General features: G+C 69.2%; 2 protein-coding genes across 2 annotated transcripts; one reads left to right on the top strand and one right to left on the bottom strand.

Moving 5' to 3' along the window:
* Positions 1-514: 514 nt before the first annotated feature.
* SHMT2 (serine hydroxymethyltransferase 2) lies at positions 515-9338 on the top strand. Its single transcript, XM_074980056.1, has 12 exons — positions 515-621; positions 2764-2958; positions 3162-3241; positions 3621-3821; positions 3939-4020; positions 4375-4497; positions 5007-5146; positions 5510-5675; positions 5761-5860; positions 7037-7192; positions 8445-8552; positions 8954-9338. Exons 1-12 carry the CDS (start codon positions 592-594, stop codon positions 9079-9081), a joined length of 1509 nt encoding a protein of 502 aa, XP_074836157.1. The 5' UTR covers positions 515-591; the 3' UTR covers positions 9082-9338.
* Positions 9339-10184: 846 nt separating this feature from the next.
* Positions 10185-15204, bottom strand: NDUFA4L2 (NDUFA4 mitochondrial complex associated like 2). The gene is made up of 4 exons (XM_074980058.1): positions 15117-15204; positions 13267-13355; positions 11488-11548; positions 10185-11212 (listed from the first exon to the last, which is right to left on the bottom strand). The coding sequence occupies exons 1-4, from the start codon at positions 15171-15173 to the stop codon at positions 11156-11158; spliced, it is 264 nt and encodes an 87-aa protein (XP_074836159.1). The 5' UTR covers positions 15174-15204; the 3' UTR covers positions 10185-11155.
* Positions 15205-15477: the final 273 nt, after the last annotated feature.

Genomic DNA, 15477 nt, shown 5'->3' with positions numbered 1-15477 from the left:
CCCCCTGCATCGAGGGCACCAGTGTCCTTGGTGCTCCTGCTGGCCAGACCTGGCTGTGCCATCCCAGGCACCAGGGCTCCCATCTCCGGCTGGTGCACCTCTGCACACGCCTCAGCCCACAGACAATTTATTCTGCACACAGATGGAAAAAGTTAGCGGGTGCGCGGCCGGTCCGCTGCGAGCTGGCACTGGGGGCTCCTGCCAATGCGGGGTGGGTGGCTGCAGGGCTAAGACCCCCCCCAGTGAGGACAATGCAAGGTGGGTACCCCAGGCTGCAGTGGGAGAGGGACTTTGTCCCCCAGTTTGTCACACTTGCTCCTGGCCTCCCAGGAGGCCTCCCGACTCCCTCGCTCCCTTAGGCTGCGGTAGGTTTAACGGTATTTGCAAACATGCAAATCAGCGTATTAACCACTTTGCATAAACGCAGGGGGGGCGGGGCGGCGCCTTACCCCCCCCGGGCCCGCGGAACTACATCCCCCAGGGTGCACCGGGAGCGGCGCCGAGTCACGTGCTTTCCCGGTGCGCGCGTCCGGCTTCCCCCCCAGTCCTAGCGGAGCGTGCCCGGGAGCCTCGGGACTCGCTACCTGCGGCATGTTCGCGCGCTGGGGCCGCCTGGCCGGGGTGAGCTCGGCGGGGGCGCGGGCTTGTGTTTTGTTTTGTTTTTGCTTTGCTTTGCTTTGCTGCTCCCGGCCCCAGCTGCACCCCCCGGCCGTGCACCGGGGGACCCCGACACCCCGGGAGCCCTGGGGCAGGGAGAGCCGGGGGGGTCTGGGCTGCCCGGCCGAGGGTGCACGCGGCAGCTGTTCGCGGGGGGGGGGGGGGGTGTCAGTTCTGCAGAGCGCCCCCCACCGTCTCGGCTTCCTGACCGCTCTGCCGCCCCCCCCCCCCCGCTGCCCCGAGCGGGGCCCTGCCCCCCCCCCCACGCTCCGCTGGGCCACATTCCTGACCCCTTCCACGTGAACCGGGGCAGCTGCAGGGGCCCCCTCCCCCAGCCCATGCGGCCGGGACCAAGGGGTGGGGGGGAGTCTCCCCCCCAGTTGCTGCTGCAGGTTTGGTACGAGCTCCCAGAGCGCCCCCCCCCCCCCGCAGCTTCCAACTCTCAGAAGTTTCTTGGCAGCTTCCCCTGTGGTTTGGGGCGCCCTGGCGCGGGGGGGCAGCTGATGCAAGGGCAGGACACGTTGCATCATGCGTGGGATGTGGCCTGCCTTTGAGCCCCCACCCCGCTGGGAACCAGGCACCATGGGGCAGCAGCTGGAGGGACCAGCCCTACACCGGGTGCTCATTAAACATCAGCTCCTGCAAAGCCCAGGGAGGGTGTCCCGCTGCCTGGCCCGGGTGCGGGGCCGGTGTCATGCTGGCCGGCTTGCAGCCGCCTCTCTCCCTGGCCTGGCGCAGCTCGGACACTGGAGCGAGTCAAAGTTCAGCCGCCGACGTGTGGGAGAAGCAGGTTGTGCGCGTCTGCTCATCCTGCTGGGCCTGGTGGCCGTTTCAGGGCCAGACCACGTCTGCCCCCCCGGAGTGGGCCGGCCACGGCGTGGCCCCGATCCTGGGGGCCTGCCCAGGGTTGCACGCTGTGCAAACCCTGAACGGCAGACAGGAGGGGCCAGGGTTTGCACAGCGCCCTGTAGCGTGGGTGTCTCTTGGCACGCAGCTTGGCCTGACTTTCAGGGCATGTCTGCACACGCAGCCCCCAGCACGCCGGTCAGTGCCGCCCGAGGGCACAGGTCGCTCCTGGGAGAAGCGGGCAGGCCCCGGGCGGGTGCGGCCGACTGCCTGGAGGAGCCAAGTGGGGGGTGGGGATCAGCTGCTGGGGCAGTAGCGGGTGCTCAGCTCAGGGGCGCAGCTTAGGTTTCCAGGGGCAAATGGGCTTGGGGGGGTCATGGCTGCTGGGGAGGTTCAGGGCAGCGTGGGGAGGCCCGGGGACAGTGCGTGGTGGGAGGGGCCTCTGGGTTGGAGCGGGGGGGGGGGGGGGTGCAGAGATCTGTCTCTAGGCACTGGTTGTTCCCTGTGCAACAGCAGGAAGTTACGGGGGGGGGGCATCCTGTGTGCAGACATGTGCCCCACGCTGTCCTGGCCGAGGCCGGGCACACTCAACTCTCTGTGCTCCCTGGCACCAGTTTGCACGCTCACATGCACTCTCTTGCACACCTGCAACTCCCCCTCCCACCCCAAAAAGCTCTGCTGGGGTCCCTAGATTTGGGGTTTCCCGGATGTGGGGAGGCGGGAGGAGGGCACCACGAGACACCCCCCTCTCCAGTCACATGACTTGCGTGGTTCCCTGCAGATTGTGGCTGGCCGTCCCTGTGCTCCTAGGCAGGAAACAATCTGTTATTGTCCCCCACTTCCCAGCCAGAGCTGCCCAGCTCCTCCAGACCCCTGTCACCAGGGGGGCTGCACCCCTCCAGGGATCAGGTGTTGGGGCCTTTTCCCCTGCCCCCTCAGTTCCAGCTCAGTGCAGAGCGCTCTCTGGAAATTAAACACACCCCTGTCTGGTCAGTGGTTAGAGCAGCGGGCTGGGAGCCAGGACTCCTGGGTTCTCTTCCCTGCTCTGGGATGGGAGTGGAGTTTACTGGTGCGGCAGAGCAGCACCAGGACTCTTGGATTCTATTCCTGGCGTGTTGTGATTCTATCTGGGTGATCTCTGGCACCCTTGGGTGTGCCAAGAGCCACAGAAGAGTGGCTTCTCTGCTGAGGTGCCCCATATAAGTGTTGGGGGGGTGCCCCACCCCACAGCGGTGTGACTTCCTCCCTTCCTGTCCCCAGCCCCTGCAGAGATGCTGGCGGGTGGGTGTGCCTGGCCTGCGGGCCCAGCACAGCCCTGCAGCTGCAGCTGGGGCTGGGGAGGTGCCCAGCTGGACGGGGCAGGAGAGCCTGGCGGAGAGTGACCCTGAGATGTGGGCACTGGTGCAGCAGGAGAAGGACCGGCAGTGCCGGGGGCTGGAGCTCATTGCCTCAGAGGTGGGTGCAGCACTTGCAGGGTACGGGGGGGCCAGAACTGGGATCCCCCCCAGGTACAGGCTGCCCCCAGCCACTCTATAACGTGGGGGGCAGGGGAGGAGGTTGAGGCAGCACCACCTCACCCCTCAAGCTCCAGGCTGGGTTGGGGGCACGCTCGCCCCCTGCCCGGCCATCTCACCCCTCCCTGGCTTTCTGCCCCCCAGAACTTCTGCAGCCAAGCTGCGCTGGAGGCCCTGGGCTCCTGCCTGAACAACAAGTACTCGGAGGGCTACCCCGGCAAGAGGTACGGGGGTCCCAGGGGTGTCTGGCCAGACCCTGGTCTCCATGCAGTTGAGGGGCTTTATCCCCCCAGTGGCAACTTGCCACGCCTGGCCCTTTGGCACGAGGAGGGGCACTCTCAGTCCCCTTCAGACCTCTGGCGGCCCCGGGGGAGAGGCTGGGCCCGGGATCCCCCCCCATTGCAGGTTGGGGGCAGAGAGCCTCCAAGGGGGGTGAATGAACCCCAAATCCCCCATCATGGGTATGGGGACAGGGGAACCCCTGGGGGGGTGCTGGGCCCTGGATCTTCCCATTACAGGCACAGGAGTGGGGAGGTCCTCCAGGGGCAGTGGGGGGGGCTAGATGGGGAGCTGAGCCCAGGTGTCATCCTCTCCCCTTGCCAGGTACTACGGGGGGGCGGAGGTGGTGGACCAGATAGAGCTGCTGTGCCAGCAGCGGGCGCTGGAGGCCTTCGACCTGGATCCTGCCTGCTGGGGGGTGAACGTGCAGCCCTACTCGGGGTCCCCCGCCAACTTCGCCACCTACACGGCCCTGCTGCAACCCCACGACCGCATCATGGGCCTGGACCTGCCCGACGGGGGCCAGTAGGTACCGGGGGAGGAGAGGGGGGGGCAGAGTCCGGGAGTAACACATGGCTGGAGGGGTCTGCTGGGCTCCAGCTTGGATGTGGGTCTGTCCTGACACTGTCAATCTGTCCGCAGCCTGACCCACGGGTACATGTCTGACACGAAGCGCATCTCGGCCACCTCCATCTTCTTCGAGTCCATGCCCTATAAACTCAATGTGAGCGGGGCGGGGGGTCGGTGAGGTACTCATATGGGGTCGGGCCGGGTTTGGGGTGTTGGGGGAGGGGTGATGTGCTCATATGGGGTCGCGCCGGGTTTGGGGTGTTGGGGGAGGGGTGATGTGCTCACAGGGGGTCGGGCTGGGTTTGGGGTGTTGGGGAAGGGGTGGCATGTGTCGGGGGAGGGGTGACGTGCTCACAGGGGGTCGGGCTGGGCTTGGGGTGTCAGGGAGGGCTGGCATGGCTTGGGGTGTCGGGGGAGGGGTGACACGCTCACACAGGGTCAGGCCGGGTTTGGGGGCTCAGGAGTCCCACAGTCCCTTACACAGTGACCCCCCTCTGCTCCCCTGCAGCCAGCCACGGGGCTGATCGACTACGAGCAGCTGGAGGTGACGGCCCGACTCTTCCGCCCCCGCCTCGTCATCGCTGGCACCAGTGCCTACGCCCGCCGCATCGACTATGCCCGCATGCGCAAGGTGCGAGGGTGGGGCCTGTGCCAGGGGGAGGGGCTCCCATGGAGACGGGGGTATTGGTGGGGGAGGGGTTGGCAACAGGGAAGAGGTTACTGGTGGGAGGGGTTACTTGGTGGGGGGAGGGGTTCCGGGCAGCATGGGAGGGGCTCCTGCTGGCAATGGGGGAGGGGTTATTGTTGTGGGGAGGGGTCCCCAGCGGCGGAGGAGGAGTTACTGGCAGGGGAGGGGTCATGTGGTGGGGGGAGGGGTGCCCAGTGGCGGGGGAGGGGTCACTGGCAGCAAGGGAGGGACTCCTGCTGGTAATGGGGGAGGAGTTATTGTTGGAGGGAGGGGTTCCCAGCAGCAGGGGAGGGGTTATGTGGTGGGGGGAGGGGTTCCCTCTGGCAATGGGGGAGGGGTTCCCAGCAGCAGGGGAGGGGTTATGTGGTGGGGGAGGGGTTCCCTGTGGCAATGGGGGAGGGGTTACTGGCGGGGGGTGCGGGGCTGCCCTGACGCTGCGCCTGCCCGACCAGGTGTGCGACGAGGTGCGGGCGTACCTGCTGGCCGACATGGCGCACATCAGCGGGCTGGTGGCGGCCAAGGCCCTGCCCTCGCCCTTCGAGCACGCCGACCTGGTGACCAGCACCACCCACAAGACCCTGCGCGGGGCCAGGTGAGTGCGGCCCCTCCCCCACCCCCCCGGCAGGAAACGGACCCTGCGGCTGGTTCTGTGCCTGGGGCTGCGGGTCAGGAGTGAGGGGCCCTGCACAACGGGGGCCTCATGGCTGGACACTGTTTTTTTTTCCCTGACTCAGCCCTTTGCCCCAGAGCAGGGGCAGATTCAGGGAACCCCCCAATGGGCCCCCCTAGAGATGGGTCCTTCCAAGAGGCTGGGTCCCCCCAGGCTCATTCAGGCCCCCGCCTGGCAGGGGATTGGTCGGGGGCGGGTGGGGACGTGGGCACTGGGGCTGAGACCTGGCAGACTCGTTTTTGGGTGGCTGCTGCAGCCGCGCCCTGACCCGGCCCCACACTGCAGGTCTGGGCTGATCTTCTACCGCAAGGGGCTGCGCTCCGTGGACCCCAAGACGGGCAAGGAGACCCACTACAACCTGGAGGAACCCATCAACTTCGCTGTCTTCCCCTCGTTGCAGGGCGGGCCCCACAACCACGCCATCGCCGCCGTGGCCGTGGCCCTCAAGCAGGTGGGGCCCGTGGGGCTGGGGAGGGGCAGGGGGGCCTCGTGGCTGGGGGGGGTCGAGGCCCCACTGAGCTCCCCCTGTCCCGCAGGCCAGCTCGCCCGCATTCCGGGAGTACAGCCAGCAGGTGCTGAAGAACGCCAAGGCTATGGCTGAGGCGCTGCTGCAGCGGGGGTACACCTTGGTGTCAGGTGAGGGCAGTGGGGGCGCTGGGGGCGGGGACCAGTGCCAGGTTGGCAACAGTGGCTGGGCAGTTGGGCTGGGCTGGGCCTGCAGGGTCTGCGGGTCAGGAGTGAGTGCTACCAGCTTGAGCTTGAGGGGCAGAGACAGGCTTGCGGGGTGTGATGGGGTTCAGGGGCCCCCAGGTGCTGTACCCTGTCCGCAGGGAGGCGTGACTGTCACTCAGCAGGAGAACAGCAGGTTTATTAGCTGACAGGACACAGCATCGTACAGAGGTGTCAGTGCAGCCAGCAGGGACACCCAGGCCAGTCCATGTGGGGGAGAGGAGGCCCCGAGGGGGCCCACCTGAGCCAGGGCCTTGCCCCCTCCTTTGTCTCTCTCAGCCCAGACTCACTGCTTCCCAACTCCCAGTTCCAATTCAAACCCCTCAGGCTCCACCTCCCACTTTGTCTGCAGCCTAGAGGTGTCACGTGGTCCCCCGGTTACTGCAGCAGGAGCCCCCCACCCTCTGTGAGCCACACACACACACACACACACACACACACACACACACACACCACTACATCATGGGGGGGTCCCCAGGCCCTGCCCCGCCCCCCCCACCCACAAGCAGATGTGACTCTCACTCAGAAGGGTCCTTAGGCAACAGGGACCCGGCACAGAACAGACCCATCAGCACAGGGACCAGCAGCCGTCGGTACCATCCGTCTCGGGGAGAGGGGCCCAGAGGGGTCCCTGAGCCGGGCCCTGGCCCCCTTGCTCCCTCTCCAGCCGGCCCAGACTGCCCCAGCCCTGTTTCCATTCAAACCAGCCAGGCCCCTCCTCCACCTGTGTCCTGGTTCCCGGGGGAGAAAGGGGTCACCTGGTGGGAAGTGAGGAACTCCCATTATCTGCCTGTGAGACGTCATCACCGTGAAACTCCCCTCACCACTGGGCACTGACGCGGTGCCAGGGGAAACTGAGGCACATGCCTGTTGTTACCACAGGGTATCAGGTAACACATGAACCCTAACCCGGGGAATAAAATCCTCACACTCCCCCAACTCTGCCAGTGCTCTAGACAGGGGCTGCGGGGTCGGGAGTGAGGACACTGGCAGAGCAGGGGGACCCCAGGGCTGGGCTGTGGGTTGGGATTGAGGGGAACCGGCGGAGCTGAGCTTGACGGGTGCTGATCTCTCTTGATCCAGGCGGCACTGATAACCACCTGGTGCTGGTGGACCTGAGGCCGAAGGGGATCGACGGGGCCCGGGCTGAGCGGGTGTTGGAACTGGTGTCCATCACCACCAATAAGAACACCTGCCCCGGGGACAAGAGCGCCCTGACACCAGGGGGCCTGCGGCTGGGTAAGAGGCACCGGGCATGGGGTACGTCTGGTCCCACCTCCGGGTGATGGAGTCTGGGGCTGTTCCCTGGGGCTGGCGCTGTCGGCCCCTCCCCTGGGAGACCCAGCTCCTTCCCATCTCCTCTCCTCCAGCCTTTGCTCCCCCTGGCTGGGACCAGCTGGGCACCAGCTTGTCCTCTCTTCAACCCAGTGTCTTCCAGCTGTGCCATGCCAGCTGGGTCTGCTGGGCACCTGTCGCTCGGGGCTCTGTTCTCCAGGGCGCTAGCTGGGTCCCCGATTCCATGCTGGTCCCCAGTCGTGGAGTGTGGGTTCCCCAGCTCTGCCCTCACTCGGCAGGGGGAACAGAGGGGCGGGATCAGGCGACAGGGACATGGCGCAGAACAGACGTGGCTTCTGGTCCCTGTGCTGATGTCAGTACCACCCATCCTGGGGAGAGGGGCCCAGAGGGGGATCCGAGCCGGGCCCTGGCCCCCTCCCAACCGCCTAATTCAAATAGCAGCAGCCAGGCCCCTCCTCTAGCCTTTGTTCTGCAAAGGTGTCTCCCGAGTGCCCAGCCCCACAGTCCTTGGGGGGGGGTCATTGTCGATGTGGGAGAAGTCGTCGCCCTAAGACTCCCCTGGCCAGCTCTGCACTGATGGTCGCAGAGGGCAGCCGGCTTAGTCGGTACCTGCGCAGAACAAAGCAAGCAGTCCTGCAGCACCTCAGGGTCTCGCATTTGGTTTTTATTAGCACAGGGCTCTTTGCTATGTTTTGTGCTCTTATGCCGGGCCTGGGGAAACTGAGGCAGCACAGAGCCTTGCTGCAGGACAGTAGGAAACGTGCAACCTCACCAGGGGACTAGACCCCCACAAGCAAACGCCTTCTCCCCTCCCTTCCCCTTGTTAAACCAGCAACCCCCCGGGACACTAAACCGCCCCTCAGCTTGCAACCCCCCAAGCCCCCCATTTTGTCACACTAGACTCCCAGCCCCCTCTGCTCCCCACCCCCCAAACCTGGCATCCCCCTGCTCCTCCAGGAGAATGGTACTGGAGCCTGGTTCTCTTGGGGGGGGGGGGGGGTGTCAGTTCAGCCTGCTGAGGTAAGCCCAGGGCTGGGGGTCTGATGGTGGGGTGTGTGTGTGTGTGGTCACAACCCTGAAGCATGAGGTAACCCGTGGGGCCCCAGTGCGACGAGGTAACCCCTGGGGCTGGGCTCTTCTGGGCCTGTGGGGCTGTGAAGTAACCCCAGGGCCCGGCCCGGCTCGTCTCCCCCAGGGGCCCCGGCGCTGACATCCCGCCGCTTCCGGGAGGCTGATTTCCAGAAGGTCGTGGCCTTCATCGATGAGGGGATCAGCCTTGGCCTGGAGGTCAAGAGCAAGACCAGTGAGTGGCGGGGGGGGGGGCAGAGCTTCTGGGGCTCAGCCTTGGCCCTGCTGCTCCCAGTGGGTGGGGGGGGGCTCCCCCAGCCAAGGATCAGGCCCATCACGCAGCTGCTGCAACAGCAAGGGACAACTGGGGGATGGGGACTTCTCTGGGTTCCATCCTGGTTCTGGGGACAAAGGGGGGGGGCGTGGGGTTATGGGGGGAGGGGTGAATGCCCCCCAATCCCCTATTTTGTCACAGGGTCTCGGGGTTGGCTGGGGCATGGGGCCTAGTGGTTAGAGCTGTTTTCCCCTGTGGCTGGGCGGTGGGGCTGGGGCGTGCTGCTCAGTCTGGGTGAAGCCCCTGGGGGCGGGGGCTGGGGCTGGCTGCTACCCCCCATTCACCCTCTCCTCTCCCCCCAGCCAAGCTGCAAGACTTCAAGTCCTTCCTGCTGCAGGACAGGGAGACCCAGCGGCACCTGGCTGACCTGCGCCAGCGGGTGGAGACCTTCGCCCGCTCCTTCCCCATGCCTGGCTTTCCCGACCGCTGAGGGGGCCGGGCCGGTGCAGAGACGGTGCTCCCCACCGCCTGGCCCGGCTGGACCCCCCGCAGCCGCCCCTCTGCTCCCATCTCACCTCCAGCTGAGCCCCGTTATTGTAGGGTCTCCTGCTGGGCGGTCTGCCCCTCCCCCCCACAAGCCAGGCTCCCCCCATGCGGGGGTCCTGCTGTCCCCTAGGGACCAAGGAGCTAAGGAGGGTGTCAGCCCCCCTCCTCCCTCCCCCTTTCAGCTGAGAAAGAAATCTGGACTATGGGATCTTTGTGTGGGGTGTTTTTCTGTCCGGGGGTGGGGGGCTCTCTGCCTCCCACGCTGGTTCCCTGCTGGGGGCCTCTCCTCCCACTGATGCCCCCCTGGAAGCATCAGCCCCACCCCCTTCCCCACTGCTGTGTTTCAGCTCCAGCCTCATCTGCACTACTCCCCTCCCCAGGCCTGGCTGCACTGCAGGGCCTGGCCGAGCTGCCGACCAGTTTCTTCCCTCCCCCCCGCCCCCAACCGCTGCCACCGAACCCGTTAGCAACAGCAGCAAATTGGATTTGTTAAGTGCAATTGGATTTGGCCGCGGGGGGGGGGGTCACCTATGGGTTACAGCCGCTTTCTTTAACACATCTGCTTCCCCCACCTGGCAGTAAATCCACGGGGGGTGGGGCTGGAGGGGTGTATCCCCCACCTCTCTCTGGGGACCTGGGCAGGGCCCCTTGTAGGGAGGGCCTTTGGGGGGGTGCATTGCGGTGAGGGGGCTGGGCGTGGTCCAGGGCTGAGCTTCCTAGGGGCAGCAGAGGTCGGGGGGCCTGGCAACTGAGGAGGGGAGCCCTGCCCCGGGAACCAAGTCCTATCTTGCCAGGCAGGGTTGCACCTCCCAGCCCCCACTGGGGCTTTACCCCCATTTTCTGGCAGGGTGGGAAGCTGGTCAAGGCTGGGGGGTGGTCGATGGGGGCTGCGGGGTGGGGGAGTCAGAGGCTGGGTCCCTGCATTGCCAGGCATGGGGGGAGGGGGCTGGAACACTGGGCACGTGCTGGATGGGGAGTGCTGGGGATGGATGGGGGGTGCTGGGGGTGAGTGCTGGGTGCAGGGGGATGATGGGGGGGTACTAGGGGGACGATGGGACGCTGGGGGTGGATGATGGGGGTGCTGGGAGGATGATGTGGGGGTGGGGGCTGGGGACCGGCCGGACCAGGGCTGTTCGCGGTGGAGGCGCAGGGCCCGCCCTCCGAGCCGCACCACCGGTTGTTTGCCACCGACCCCCGCCCGCCCAGCTGAGCCGGGCCCCTGGCAGCAGAGCCGGCTGCCTGCGCAGCGGCACGTCCCCTGGCACACCCGAGCTGCACCGGCAGCGCCCAGCGGTGCCAAACCAAACAGCGAGGGACGGAGGGTTTCCGGCAGGGTCTGGTCCTGCGGGGCGGGGATGGTGCCGGGGGCCTGCAGATCCTCCTGCCCCGAGCGGCCCCGGAGGTGCGGGGGGGGGATCGCAGCGCTGCTGGGGGGTCTTGTTTCTTGGGGGGGGCGGGGGTCTGTCGCTCGGGGCTAGGTGCGCCGGGGGGGGCGGCAACGTGACGGGCTGGAAGAGGCGGGACCTGTTGCTATGGGCCCGGCGGTGCTGGGGCGGGGGGGGGTGGGTGTGCGCGTGTGCCCGCCCGCACAGCCTCGCACGCACGTGCACAATCACAGTCACACGCAAACAGCCGCCCCCCGCTCCCTCCCCGCCCGTGCAAACGCCCCGAGGGCCGGCCCGGCCCTGCGGCTGCCCCACACCCAGCGGGGGCCTGGGAACGGGCGGTCAGATCCGCTGGGGGCTGTGGGGGGGGGGGGGCGGCCCGCGGGGCCCTGCAGCGTGGGAGAGCGGAAACGCGGCGCGTGGGGGGCGGGGGCGGCTGGAAAACTCTGACCGTGGGTCAGCCCCAGGGGACCCCCACCCGCTCCGCCCCCTCCCCCCTCGCCGGAAGCGGGCGGGCGAGCGGGCGCTGGGCGTTTATGGCGGTTCTGGGCCGCTGCCCATCTCCAGGGCATCAGGGCCGGGCAGCGCAGAGCGGGACGCGGGGCAGCCGTGCCGGGGGGGCGCTGCCCGGGCTCAGAAGTCGGGGCGATCCTTCTTCAGGTTCTTGTAGTCGGTGGAGACCGCCAGGAACTGCAGGGGGGAGGGGGCCGGGTGAGCGCGGGAGGGGCCGCCCCGGACCCCCAGCCCAGGGACCCTGGGCGCTGCCCCCTCCCTGCCACCAGCCGGGCCCTGGGGCTGGGCTGAGTCCCCCCCCAGGGAGCAAACCCAGAGCTCGGGACCCTTCGGGGGCACGACCAGCCTGCAGGCAGTGACGGGGGGGGCAAAGGCCGCGCCCCCCTCCCCTCAGGGAACCGGCGGCCCCCCCCAGTGCCCAGCCCCCGCCCCGGACCCCCTCGCCCCCCCACCTTGTACTGGTCGGTTGGACTCAGTTTATTCCACGGCTCCGGGTTGTTTTTCTTGTCCCAGCTGCAAAAAGCAAACGGGGGGGGGGGTGTCAGAGAGCGGAGAGGCTGGGGGGGGGGGGGGGCTGCGCAGTGGTGTCCTAGCCCCCCCGTGGCCCCCCCAGCAGTGCCCCCACCCCCTGTGCCGGACACCACCCACTCTGTGCCGGCGGGGGCCAGGCCGGGATCGCCCCGCTGCCCCGTGCCCCCCAGCAGCTGGGGGGCGGGGGAGCTGTGAGGCCGGCGGGGGGCGGGATGCAGCAGGAGGTGCTGCTAAGGAGGAGGGGTGGGGTGGGCCGGGCCCGTCCCAGTGGGGCTCAGCCCGCGGCTTGGGGGCTGGGGTCAGCCCGGTAGCAGCCGCAGAGGCCTTGGCCAGCGCTGCACCAACCGCCCCCCCCCGCCCCGCAAGTCCACTCAGCGCCAGACCCCGCCCGCCAGAGCGCGCAGGACCTGGGCAGTTGGGGAAACTGAGTCACGGCGCGCTCAGTGCCCCCGCCCTTGCGCCCAGAGCAACCTGGGCCGCAGCCGGGCTGGGCAGGTCCCCGTGGGGGGGTGGGACGGAGCCGGCGCTGCCCTTGGCCGGTGGCCTGGGAGCTGGCGAATGTTACCGGGTGGCCGTGCCCCCCCGCCCCAGCACAGGCACCAGCCCGCGAGCGCTGATTGCCCAGCCCCGGGCCCGGGCCGCCCGCCGCACACTCAACCTGGGAAGGGCTCCCAGCTGCGGGGGTGCGGCCAGAGCCTGGGGGGGGGCAGGGTTGGGGGGGGCGCGGCCGGCGCCGGGGATGGTTACACGCAGAATCTGTCCCAGGGCGTACCTCGGGCCCGGCCCCGCACCAGTCCCCTGTCCACCCGTCAGTCCGTCTGTCCGTCCTTCCCAAATACATCCCCTATGCCCCCCCAGGCCCGTTCACACCCATCTCCCCCGCTGGCGCCCCCGCTGCTCCGCCGCCCGGCCCAAGGCTGTGCGGGGAACTCTGGGGGCCGGGGGGGTGGGAACGTGGCCAGCCGCTCCCTCGCCTACCCCTGGGGGGACCCAGCCCACCCCCTGCCTGAGACAGCCCGGGGGGCTCCTGGCACATCCCACCTGTGTGGGAGGGGGCACAGCTAGACCCCAGGCGCTGGGGGTGGGGCTGTGCACCATGAGGCAGTGGGTGTGAGGCACGTGGGGCCCCGCTGTTCTGCGGCAAGGCCGGTGTGTGCCTCAGTTTCCCCAAGCCCAGCGTCAGTGCCCGGCGGTGAGAGGAGTCACCCCAGGCAATGCCCCCCCACTTTGTAACCGAGGCAACCAGGTGACCCTTTCCCCCCGCACAGGAACCAGGACACAGGCGGAGGAGGGGCCTGGCTGGTACGAATGGGAGCTGGGCTGGTGGGTGGGGCAGTCTGGGCCGGCTGGAGAGGGAGGAAGGGGGGCCAGGGCCCGGCTGGGGGACCCCTATCCCCAGGACGGGTGGTGCTGAGGCTTCTGGTCCCTATGCTGACGGGTCTGTTCTGCGCTGGATCCCTGTGGCCCCATAACCCGCCTGTTCCCCCTGCGAGTGAGTCAAGTCCGCCTGCGGGTGGGGGCAGGGCCGCAGATCCCACCCCCACCCGCCAGGCCATAGGGGTGGGCTGGCAGGGGCCACGGAGGCTGGGAGGGAGACCGAGCTGGGCCTGTAACTCTGGGGGTCCCTGCGGCGCCTCACTGCCCCCGAGGTGCCCGGCGCTGCACAAGCGGAGCCAGCGAGCCGAGCGGGGCTGCGGTACCTCACGTCGGGGCTGCGGAGAGCGAGGCGCAGCAGGTAGAGCGCGGCGCTGCCCAGGCCCAGGCCGATGAAGCCCACGAGCGGGATGAGCTGCGGAGCGGGAGGAACATCGATCAGCCGCCGGCGTCAGATTTCCCGGCGCGGGAGCCGGTCCCGGCCGCCACCGTGCAGCTGTCACCGGGTGTGAGGGGAGAGCGGGGCGGGCGGGCTGGGGGTCGTTGCGCCACTATGGGGGGGGTCCCACGGCACCGCCCGGCCTTCGCAATCCGCCCCAGGCTGGGGAAGGCGGGGGCGGCCGGTGTAGCCGTGCCGGGGGCTGCCTGGGGGGTTCCCAGCAGCCCGGTGTGAGGCCTTACTGGCTCCGCTGGCGCTGCGGGGCTCGGCCCCGCTCCAACCCCAGCAGCCTCCTGGGCTGTGTGCTCAGCTCAGCCACCGCCGGCTGCGGCCGCGGGCAGGCTCCGCGCCCCCCCCGGTGCCTCAGTTTCCCCATCGCTACAAGAATGCCGACCCATCCCCCAGGGCTCCTGGACGGAGCCACGAGGCCCCTCCGCCGAGACGTTAAGCCCGGGCCTGGTCCCCCCGCCCCCACTCGCCCTGGAAAGCCAACAAGCGGGAGGGGCGGAAATCGGGGGCGAAAGGGGAGTCCGGGGAGAACCCAGGCGTCCTGGGCTGCAGCCCACGCCCGTCGACCTGCCGGTCCTCAGTTGCTCAGGGCCCCGCTGCGCGGTCCCAGGAGCCCAGGGCCCCCGTCCAGCGCCCCCCCAGTACGCCGGGCCCAGCGCCCCGCCCAGCGCCCGCTGCGGCCCATGGCGGAGGTGAGGCGCCGCAGCTGTGCATCGCTGGCTGCAGGGCACTAGGCCCAGCTCCTGCAACCGAATTAGGCTCCTAACTCCCCTGGGATGGAGGCGCGGGAGGTGCTGCTCCGGGCATTCCGGGGCACCGGGCCGGTGCGGCCGCCTGGCACAGAGCGCTCGGCCTGGTGCGCCGGGAGCTGGGCACGGAGCTGGGTTCCCCGCGCGGACCCAGGCCCCGGAGGGTCCCCCCCCCCCGCACGTCACAGGAGTTAATCACTGGGGGGGGGGCAGGGTCGCCTCCCACGGCCCGGGCTGGGCACGGAGCTGGGGGGCGGGGGCAGGGCTCCTGCTTGATCTACCCCTTAGGCCTCACTCCCTCCCCAGGAAGAGCGCAGAGCCCGGCGGCCCTGTCCAGAGCTCCGGCCGGCAAACGCCTTCCCAGAGGCGGGGAGAGCGCCCAGGCGCCCTGCTCTAACCATTGGCCCCCACAGCCGGAGCTGTGGCTCGCTCCCCTCCCAGACTCCGGCTCCAAAGCCCTGCCAGGTCGCCTGCCCAGGCCCCGCCGGCGCCAGGGGCGCAGCGCGGACGTGCCGGTTTGAATGTATCCGCCGGGCCTCCCGAAAGGCAAACCGCGGCCGTCACCCTCTGCGCCCCCGGGCCCCACCGCCTCGGGCCCCGCTGGGAAACAGGGCCGAGAGCCGCTGCCGGGCTGGGGACGGCAGAGGGGCAGAGCTGGGGGGACCCCGAGCGCCTCAGCCCCCAGGACTGGCCTGACAGCCAGAGGCTCAGGGGAAGACACCGGGTAGGAGCCAGACTCTGAGCTGGGGGGGGGGCCTTTTCCCAGAGCAGCCCCACCCCCAGCGAGCCGGGGACCCCGCAACGAGCAGCACCGCGGGGGGTAAGCGAAGGCAGGAGACGGGGTAGATCGGGGGGGGACCGGCGGGTGGCTCGAAGAACTCGGGGTGAGAGCCGAGCGGGGAGGGGGCGCAGGGCGGTGAGCCGAGGGCAGGGGAGCGGCGGGGGGGAGAAGCGGCCGGCCGGGCTGGCGCTCACTCACGCCGGGGTGCCTCCGGAGCTGGCGGGCCAAGGTGAACCCGGGGCGGGTCCCTCCCATGCTGCGGCCGGGCCGGGTCTGAGCCGCTCCCCGGCGGCAGCAGCAGGAGGTTCCCGAGTCCCGCTGCCTCCGCCCCTGCCCGGCCCGGAGGGTCCTGGAGGCGGCTCCATCCCCCGCCCCGCGCGGAGCTGGCCTGGGCGGGGATCGAGCTCCCCGGCCGCCGCGGGAGGGGAAGGGGGTTGCAGAAGGATGAGGGGGGGGGACGCAGAGAGGTGGTGGAGGTAAGGGGGGGAAGCAGTGGGAGTGGGGGGGAGGGAGGGAGGGGGAGCAGTGGGGAAGGGGTGGCTGGGTTGTGGGAGGGCAC

The sequence above is a fragment of the Carettochelys insculpta genome, chromosome 29 (assembly GCF_033958435.1).
Source record: "Carettochelys insculpta isolate YL-2023 chromosome 29, ASM3395843v1, whole genome shotgun sequence".
NCBI lineage: Eukaryota > Metazoa > Chordata > Testudines > Carettochelyidae > Carettochelys > Carettochelys insculpta.
This window is presented reverse-complemented; position numbering and strand designations above follow the sequence as displayed.

Excerpts from the sequence above, each read along its gene's own strand:
- SHMT2 (XM_074980056.1), top strand. The coding sequence starts at position 592 with ATGTTCGCGCGCTGGGGCCGCCTGGCCGGG. Across the intron at positions 4,021-4,374 it reads CCATGCCCTATAAACTCAAT|CCAGCCACGGGGCTGATCGA; the intron begins GTGAGCGGGGCG and ends GCTCCCCTGCAG. Across the intron at positions 4,498-5,006 it reads ACTATGCCCGCATGCGCAAG|GTGTGCGACGAGGTGCGGGC; the intron begins GTGCGAGGGTGG and ends CTGCCCGACCAG.
- NDUFA4L2 (XM_074980058.1), bottom strand. The coding sequence starts at position 15,173 with ATGGGAGGGACCCGCCCCGGGTTCACCTTGGCCCGCCAGCTCCGGAGG. Across the intron at positions 13,356-15,116 it reads AGCTCCGGAGGCACCCCGGC|CTCATCCCGCTCGTGGGCTT; the intron begins GTGAGTGAGCGC and ends CCCGCTCCGCAG. Across the intron at positions 11,549-13,266 it reads CTCCGCAGCCCCGACGTGAG|CTGGGACAAGAAAAACAACC; the intron begins GTACCGCAGCCC and ends TGCTTTTTGCAG.